At 44.5% G+C, this 10000-nt stretch overlaps 1 protein-coding gene across 2 annotated transcripts in view; it reads right to left on the reverse strand.

Annotated features, from left to right (window-relative positions):
- Window positions 1-5030: 5030 nt before the first annotated feature.
- The window catches only part of LOC125042991, a 69305-nt gene continuing 64335 nt past the window's right edge, over window positions 5031-10000 (reverse strand). For both annotated transcript variants that reach the window (XM_047638905.1, XM_047638904.1), the window contains exons 3-5: window positions 9896-10000; window positions 7569-7687; window positions 5031-7309 (exon numbers count right to left, since the gene is read on the reverse strand). The exon at window positions 9896-10000 is cut by the window's right edge and continues 7 nt beyond it. In XM_047638905.1, the coding sequence (XP_047494861.1) occupies window positions 6913-7309; window positions 7569-7687; window positions 9896-10000 (621 nt within the window). In that variant the 3' untranslated portion in view covers window positions 5031-6912. The remainder of the gene's footprint in view (window positions 7310-7568; window positions 7688-9895) is intronic.

The raw sequence follows: 10000 nt of genomic DNA on the forward strand, positions 1-10000 counted from the left end.
CCGACGGCGAAATAGACGCTAGAGGAAGCGACTGCAGCAGCACGGAAGTCAGAGGATCTGGCCGCCCTTGCATGTTCGCTTCTGCAACTGGTGGTTGCGAGATGTGCACCCGAATGATTAGTTGGCGTTGGATACCCCCCCCACCCCCCGCAAGGATTTGGTGGGTATCGGTCGGCCGGAGGAGCTACCTGCCGAGGATGCGCCGGAGGAGCTGCCTGCCGAGGACGCACCGGAGGAGTTGCCAGCCGAGGACACCCTGTAGAAGCTACCTGCCTCGAAGGAGCTGCTTGCCGAGGACACGCCGGAGGAGCTGCGTGCCCAGGACGCACGGAAGAAGCTGTCTGACCAGGACGTGCCAGAGGAGCTGCCTGCCCAGGGCGTGCCTGAGGAGCTGCCTGCCAACGAAGCGCTGGAGGAGCTGTCTGCCGAGGACGCGCCGGAGGAGCTACCGTCCTCGCGATGACGCACCGGTGGAGTTGCCAGCCGAAGACACCCTGGAGAAGCTACCTGCCTAGGACGTGCCGGAGGAGCTGCTTGCCGAGGACACGCCAGAGGAGCTGCCTGCCGTGGACGCACGGGAGAAGCTGCCTGACCAGGACGCGCTGGAGGAGCTGCCTGACAAGGACGTGCCAGAGGAGCTTCCTGCCCAGGGCGCGCTGGAGGAGCTTCCTGCCCAGGACGCGCCAGAGGAGCTGCCTGCCCAGGACGCGACAGAGGAGCTGCCTGCCCAGGACGTGCCAGAGGAGCTACCTACCCAAGGCGAGCTGGAGGAGCTGCCTGCCCAGGACGCGCTGGAGGAGCTGCCTGCCCAAGACGCGCCAGAGGAGCTGCCTGCCCAGGACATGCCAGAGGAGCTGCCTGCCCAAGGCGCGCTGGAGGAGCTGCCTGCCCAGGACGCGCCAGAGGAGCTGCCTACCCAGGACGCGCCAGAGGAGCTGACTGCCCAGGGCGCGCTGGAGGAGCTGCCTGCCCAGGACGTGCCAGAGGAGCTGCCTGCCCAGGACGCGCTGGAGGAGCTGCCTGCCCAGGACGCGCCAGAGAAGCTGCCTGCCCAGGACGCGCCAGAGGAGCTGCCTGCCCAGGGCGCGCTGGAGGAGCTGCCTGCCCAAGACGCGCCAGAGGAGCTGCCTGCACAGGACGCGCCAGAGGAGCTGCCTGCCCAGGACGCGCCAAAGGAGCTGCCTACCCAGGACGCACCAGAGGAGCTGACTGCCCAGGACGTGCCAGAGGAACTGCTGTGCAAAAACACTCTGGAGGAGCTGTCTGCCGAGGACGCGCCGGGGGAGCTCCCTGCCGAGGACGTACCGGAGGAGCTGCCGTCCGAGGGCATGCCGGATAAACTGCCGTCCGAGGATACCCAGGAGGAGCTACCGTCCGAGGATACCCAGGAGCAGCTGCCGTCCGAAGATATCCCGGAGGAGCTGCTGCCGTGTCGTTGAAGAGAGAAGGGAGTTATGTCACAACAACGAGATTATTTAGGACCTTCGTACTGCGTACCTCGGTCCGAGCGGCGGACTTGGCCCTCTCACAATTAGAGAAAAGCATTCAGGAGAGCCTGACCCAGAAGGGAATCAGAGGAAAGCTCTTTGCTTGGACAGGTCACCTATCACAGCACATGCCACTAGAAAATGGAATGCCACAGGGTGGGGTTCTCAGTCCAGCCCTATTTAACACTTTATTGTCCTGCATCCTCAACCTAAGCTTCCCAGTGGGGTGAAAGATCATCTCGTATGCAGACGATCTTGCTATCACCTCCTGAATAAAGCCCAGCGTTGTCTGAACCTTGTGTCTGAGGAGTGTTGTAGAACAGTACTAAAGATATCTGCAGCCAAATCCAAAGCCATGGCTCTGAGACATAGAGTTTAAGGCACAAGTCTGAAAATCTAGGGAGTGGACTTGGAATGGGTCCAGGACTTCCAATACCTTGGGGTAAGGATAGACCAGACCCTCTCCTTCCAGAAGGAGGTCCAGTACCTGGTTGACCGTTTGTCATGAGAGCAATGACTGGGAGACACATAGGGGGCAGACACATAGTACTAAGATCATTCGATGTACATGCCGTTCGGCCCATTGTGGACTATACCTCAGTCGCTCTAATTGCCACAAAGAAAAAGTACAAAGACAAAATGAGGCTGCCAGGATCATTCTGGGTGCCCCAAAGTGGACAAAGGTCCTCAACCTCCAGATGGAGGGAAACCTTCTCCCCCTGGACTCATGAATCGATCTAATGGCAACACAATTCCTGTCAAAGGTCATCCAGGCTCCCAGGAACACAAGCCTAAGACAAAAAATACTCAGACGCCTAGAACAAGACAACGAGCTCTTTGCAAACAACTCCTGGCTGTCTCACACAGCCAGGGTGTTGATACGCTATCAGCTCAAAGAACAGCTTCTTTCTAAGGGCATGGACTCCCCTCACCCTGACTTTGTCGAGGCCCTACTGTGGGTACAAACCTTAATAAAGTTCTCTATAATGAGTCTGTCAATGAAAAGGAGCCAATACCTCATGCCTAGTCTAAAGGCAGAAGCCCAGAGGGTCATTGCAGCCATCACTCCTCCGGGTAGTAGAACATACTTCACAGATGGATCGGTTGATCCCTTGAGCACACTGCAGGCGTCGGCTTTGCAGCAAGGGATGCCACACAATCCATAAGGGTAACAGACAACGCCTCCTCGCTCCAGGCAGAGGCAGTTCCAATCATGGGAGCCCTAGCCCCTAGGGAAGACACGTGGTCATAAATAGAGACTCCAGGGCAGCCATTGACTGTCTTCAGCACAGCTCACCTAAAGACATCTACCTCCTGACCACAATACTTACCATAGCACAAAGAATTCTTCAGGGTAGAAAAAGAATCATTAACTGGGTCCCGAGCCACATTGTCATCAAAGGGAATGAGCATGCTGACAGACTAGCCGTCACTGGCAGGGGTATGCCCCCAAATACCATGATCATAAAACCTAGCCGAAAATTACTTAAGGAGAATTGTACTGCGGCCGCCCATACCTTCCTCCTGCTGCTTCAACGAGAGGAAACGAGATCCTCCCCCTCGGCCAGCTGGTACTCAGACGCCACAGGCTATGACCCACTGGCACTCTCTGAAATAATCAACAGAGGTACCGAAGTCATTCTTCACCGATTGCCTAGGTTTCCACTGTGCATGGCAGATCATAGAGACCGTGAAAAGAAGTGCTACATGCACTGCGGCGAGCCGAACGCCACACTCGTACATTACTTAGATAATTGTAAGCATACACAATTCCTGAGACAGGGACCGCCTACAACAGCCACCGTGCTGGTAAAGAAGTTATGCGATATGCATACACCATGGCGACGGGAGCGCCAGCTGGCAATCCCACCGCCACGGTAAGCATCGTGTCAGACAACAAAATGAGACATAAAAGCTGACACAGGTCGGGCCATATATAGAAGGCCCGCCGAAGCTAGAACTCAATCGCAAAAATCCATCAGTTGTCCCGTGACTTTGACTTGTGTGTTTCCTTTGCCATGTGACCTCGCCTACTCCGCTGGATCCTCTCCCTTCTGTTTGTACATATCATGTTTTGTTTTGTGTAATTTAGTGCCCTGTGAAATGTTTCTTCTGGTGTGTTTCTGTTGACCTGACCGCTCTGATTTTTAAATCGAACCCTGATAATATATATATATATATATATATATTTACATATATGTGTATATATATAAATATATGTATACACACAAACACATATGCACACGTGTGAACAAAGTATAATAATTTTGTAAGACGTGTATGTGAGAGCCATATCATATCATGTATGCTTATCTTATATCATGCCCTATGATATGTACACTCATATAAAGTATTCACTCATATAAAGTAGTCGTTATTCTTATGGTGTTGTCATTTCCGCTAATCCTGAACCTCACATATCTTTCAAAAAACCTTTGCCAATTAGCCAAGCCAAGCCTTGGCTTCCAAAGGCTCATGCATTACTAGTTTAGTTCCCATGCTCAGAGCGGTTGGACATGCACTGTCCGGGCTCTTTTGCAGCACCTTGGCCCACTCAAGTTCACCAGGTAAGGGCTCCAGTTCATCCTTGAGTATCTCGTTCTATTGCCGATTTCCAAATAAGTGAGGAACCACAAGTGCTCAATACTGTTAAAAGATGAGATGAGATGAAAGAATGTGCCATATCATATCATGTATCAGCTCACCCAACGAATTAAAATACCATCATGAGAAAATATCCAGATTCATGAGAATTTATATATATATATATATATATATATATATATATACATAATGCTCCTCATGCTAATTTATTAGTAACATGAACAAAATATGCTTTATAGGTTGATCCAGTGAATGTAGCTGCCTGTGGGTAATAGAACCGTTAGTTAGGTAAAGTACCACACTATTAACACAGAATTGTAGTGATCCAACCCCCTACGGAAAATATCAGTGACCTGTTAAAAATGTTAAACTTGTTATGTGTGTGTGTATATATATATATATATATATATATATATATATATACATATACACATACATATTTGTTAATGCGTGTGTGTATACGTAAAGAATAGGGCTTTTGAACCTGAACAGTTAAGGTTCGAATCAAATGGAACACTCATCATATGTGACCAAAGACCATGAAAATTCTGAGTGATGTAAAATTCAAAAATGAAAACAAAATACAAGTGACCTGAGCCATCAGTCATTCTGGCTTTTCCAAATTCTTACTTAGAGATAGGATTTCCTTTCTAAAGGTTCATCATAATGAAGAATTAGGGGAAGTTATCGCTTTTCAATGGAACAGGCAGAACAAATATATTTTCAACAGGGTTTCCAACAAAGGTGTAAGTGGATAGATGATGTATTTAAACTGGAGAGGAAAATGGCTGACTTTTAGAGTCTGCTTTGTATAGTGCCTCCGTAAGAAAAATATGTAAAAAATTAATGCTATTAAAGTTTTACATGTTTATCAGCAAATTATTGTTTTACAAACATCTTTACGAGGATTTCCAATTTATCATATAAAAACGAACTTTCTAAGATTTATATTTTTAATGTATAAAGGACCTATAAAAATATGCAATATCACATGTAAGTACACAGAACTGGGAAGGAACCACACAAGCCCATAAGAACTGAGAACCTTTTTGTTCTATGGGCATCATGTTATCTATATTGTACAGGTATAGCTCTACCTGATATAGATAACAGCTCCAAAAAGGATTGACGGATTAATTCCTTCTAAAAATAACTATGAGAACAGGATGATTTGAGTATATTTCTGCCATCTACCTGCCTCTAATCGAAAAGCACTTTTATAGTAAAAGCTTAATTATGGGAATACTTCCACTCATTGTTAAAGCAAATACAATACATTAAAAATGAGCAACAAAATATTATATCTTAAATTTACTCATTCTTAATCATCCTGATTTCACAACAAATTAATAGAAAACTAAGGAATCTTTGGTTTGTAGGCTAATGATAGATTCTAGATAAAAATGAGTTAAAAAGAAATATGAGCAACTTGGTGCTACCAAAGATGGTATATTGTATACAATACTGACCTTAAACAATTGTGATTATCATTATTGCAGATCACAATATCAAGGTTTGAATTAAATAACAATGCAAGAGCCGATGGTGTAAAACTACACTTCCTTCATATGAGTATCTGGAGAGGTGCTGCATTATGCTTGCTTTCTAAACGCTCTTAGCCGACTTTGCTGAATCCTAACCGTATGTGGTTACTGTAGCAGTCCTGTTAACATATATATAGTCACCGTGACAACTCTATTAATGTGCCCATTGGTTGCCACAGTCAAGTTATCACAGTAACATGGTAACCCTAATAGCAAAAATCAAAGCAAATCATTTGTTTATTCCCTAAGCATCAAGGTAAGGAAACTATAATACAAATCAGGCAAACTTCTTTGCCTGATTTCCATAGAAGGAAAACATACCAGAATTATCTAACTATACATCAGCTTCCCTAATATTAATGATATGATTACAGATCTTGGAAACATCATTTCCCTGGATTGTGATACTTTTCTCCTGCAAGCCTGATTATGCGTGGTCATATTTACGGGTAAACAAGTCCTGTGACTAGTATTTATTCCATTTGCAGGTGTCATATTAAGCTAAAAGTGTCAGGTAATCATAGTTTGTGACAATACTTATTTCTGACATACCTCTCTGCACTATCTAAATGTATGACTTACCAAGTCTTTGTATCATATTCATTTGTGAAAGCTAAAGTATATACAAGTTCATGGTTCAGCGAGTTAAAAAAAATTTGACTGTTATTCACCATAAAATCTGTCTTCTTTAACCTAATCAATCTATTGACATTCCTTTCAACAAACTTCTTTTCATAAGTTTTTTTACAATTCTATATTTTCTGTGTATGATGACATGGCACTATAAAAAATGTTGCTCTGCCATCATAATATCCTGGTAACCTAAACTGTAAACAAAGGTTCTAGGAACTTGATTGCATAGGGGTCAAATCCTTACATAAACCTTAGAAGCTCTCTCATTAATTCGCTATCCAGTGCAATATATGAAGGTAATTAAAAAATTCAGGAAACCTATCATGCATGACTTAAATCTCCATAGAATGTTAAGAGGTATCTGATGTAATAATAAATACACAAGTTCATTGTAGTCACCACCATCGCTCTTTGACTCGCCTCAATGCCCCCCAAAATATACATAATATGAGCAGTCCAGAAGACAAGCTTTGTAAGCATAAAGAAGCACCATTTTCAGACTTCATTTTGGACTTATCTAGGATTAATCATGAAGGTAACTTCCACATGAATCTAGTGCAAGTATAACACTTTATCACTAGAAGGACGGCCTCATAGCCAACAGTTTTTATGTAGGCAAATATTCTACAGTATTATACAGTAGTTCAAATGTTACTGAAATCTGCATTAAGTTTGTTTTCCTCATCCTTCTCTGTGTCTCTTCTTTCCCCTTCAACCGGGGCAGTTTCTGCACCTGCCTTGACATTACTACTTTCTGATATGCCGTTATTCAAGCTTTGGCTACTAAAGGCAGGATTTTCTGTGCCAAAAGCCTGATTACTACTATAGGAGGATGGAAGGACTGATTGAGTTGACCAAGAAGAAGGAAGACCTTGTAGAAATGAAGAAGTTGATTCTGCATGCATAGGAACTTCTAGTGAGACTGGAGAATCTGGAGATGAACTGTGAGCTGACGAGTGGACACATGGAAGATCCGCTGCGTAAAATTCCACAGGCAGAGCGCAGGCTCCCCAGCCTAAGGTTGGACTCAGGTCCTCGTATCTAAAAGGAAATAGTTGATTTATTTGATTATGAAATCTGGTGGTATTTCCTGCTATAAATATATTCAGGAACTTTATTGATAAATTCATAATAAAAAATTGTAGCAATATTGTTGAAATATTGATATTACTAATTGATAATCATAAATGTAACTTTCATATGTATTGTAATTTTCATCACACTAGTGACAATAGCAAATATAATCTTCATCACACTAGTGACAATAGCATTAGCCATGGCGGCATGAACTGCGTCGTACCTGGGCGGCTTCTCGCTCAGGACTGAGTAATAGTCCGGAGGAAGGCCGTCAAGCTTCAGGATCTGCTCGTAGCTAGGCGGCTTGTCCTCTGGATCCGGCAGCGTGGGACCTCGAGACGACTGCAAAAAAACATGTTTTTAATCATTTGTTAATGGAGGGGCAACAGCTGGGTAAAGGACATGGGTTTCTCAAAACAATTATTAAATGTTTACACAAAAAGCGAGGCAAAGCACAGAAGAAGATAAAACAAAAATATCAAAGCTGCTAGTCGGTTGTGATAAAGGGAGTTATGTCTGATAATTACCCAGATTATTCAGTGGCAAACAGAGCAATCCCACGCTGCCGACCTCATACCTTTGTCACCCGGTGCTACCAAGCTAATCTTTATTTTACTCCATACGCAATATATCATAATTCATCTCTGAGCAAAGAGGGTTTATATCCGTCTAGGCATGATTTGAGGATTAGTAAATGTATTCTGCTTTAGATATTTCATAATGCTTCATAACATGCAGACATTTCACGAAGAACAGGTTTGATTCGCAAGGTAAAGTGTAGTCTGCCATACCTACCTATAGGCATCATTGTACACAACTTACTTATCCGGAGGATAAGTGACTTAGCACAGAAAACTGTAATTCTGTTTCGTATATGTATTATGCTACAAGATCGATGTACTATTGCTTAGCCCTGGATTCTGATACAATAGTCGTTGGCAGCTGTTTTAATTATACGCACCATACCTGGATCTTTGAGAGAAGCAAGAAAGTCATGAAAACCACCAACGGGCAAATACAACCATGAAAGGGTAATAATGACAGCAAAACAAGGAGCTGTGTATACGAAATTTACGCATTAGTCTATTAGTTAACGTTATTCAACAGGTGTCAAATCCATGTCGACCCTGGCATTGACAGCACACTCAAGGTCTGTCACTGAGCAGGCAGCGTTAACAGAGAGGAGGCTCAACTGCGAGTGAGCTGCCTAAGCTCAAGGCCACGTAACTCCAAGGTGTGGTTAGCTGGTAGTCACAGAAGACGAAATTCATTCCTCCAGTACCACAATATGTCAAAGATATCAAGCAGATTAAAGCCCACTCTTGCACTTGTGCATTTTCCATTATCTGCTACACCAGGACGCTGAGCAAACAAAGACATCCGCATCCTCTGGCTCGCCAAGGCCGCGGTCCCTCTGCCGCGCCAGCACACCCACCTTCTATGGGTGGCCGTGGACAGGGGAATAAGACAGCCTTGAGTGCTGTCAGCTATGAGCCATCTTCACTGCAATGCTGTTTGTACTGCACGCCAAAGATCAAATGTTTTATTCAAGTAAATTGCATTTCTCTACTGTGATTTATTGAACCTCTCATCAGTTACTGATAATTGATTGTGCCTACGGGTATGGATGCTGCTACAAGTCTTATGTACGGGAAATGGCCTGTTTGTAATATGATGGAAAACTAAGGAATAACGAATAAGATAATTAAGCAACCAACAACAACGTAACACTAGATATAGATGGAAGAAGCAAACATAAGGGGAGAGAGAACAGGCACTAGACTCTAGGCACTACCAGCTATGGGAGAACAAAGTATGCGACGCAGTATCCTTGGCTGAGGCATAACGGGAAGGCAATAGCAAGAGGAGGATCCCTCGCACTAAAAAGGATTTGCGCCGCGCTCAAATTCCACGATCGCCGCCGCTTGCATGCTGATTTCCGTGTATTTCATAAACACATCGCAGCAATTTAAAACTGCCATACGATAACTTTAAAAGCAAACTACATGCAGCGACAAACAAACGGGAGTAATTTGGACAACAAATTAGTTTCCTCAGATACTGAAAATCCTTCGAAAAATCGTTCTTACGGTAACAATATTTGCGACAGACACATGACCACCACAAAGAATATGGCCGGTACAATTCCTTGAATACCATTCATTTCTCGGAAAATATATCCGGGGATTAATCAGTCTATTTTTCAGATGCTCTTCCATACCACTGGACGGCTCTTCACTCCGAGGCACTAAGGCGTGAACGACATAAAAAATATGCAAATGTGTACGGAGACAAGCATATATTATTATTCCCGATGAACATACCCGTGGTTGACGGAGTAATCAAAAATAAATTCAACATTGGAATGCCCTTTATGCCTGCATGTGTCGCTTAATAAATTACACGAAAGATGATCAGGTGTTTGTGAACACATATATTCCAGCCTCTTGCTATGCATGAAGCGGGAATATAATCATAATTCCATACACATATTCAATTTATGCTTACGCACCGTAGGAAAACATAAAGGAAAGAAGGAAAATGCCCTACCTGACGGAGATGGTGCGAGGCGACGAGAAAGAGCACTGGCGACGCGGGGTGCTGGCCCTCGGGCCGGGGCGGCTCCACCTTCTTCTCCTTCATCGTCATCCAGCC

This window comes from Penaeus chinensis, chromosome 33 (assembly GCF_019202785.1).
Source record: "Penaeus chinensis breed Huanghai No. 1 chromosome 33, ASM1920278v2, whole genome shotgun sequence".
Taxonomy (NCBI): Eukaryota; Metazoa; Arthropoda; class Malacostraca; order Decapoda; family Penaeidae; genus Penaeus; species Penaeus chinensis.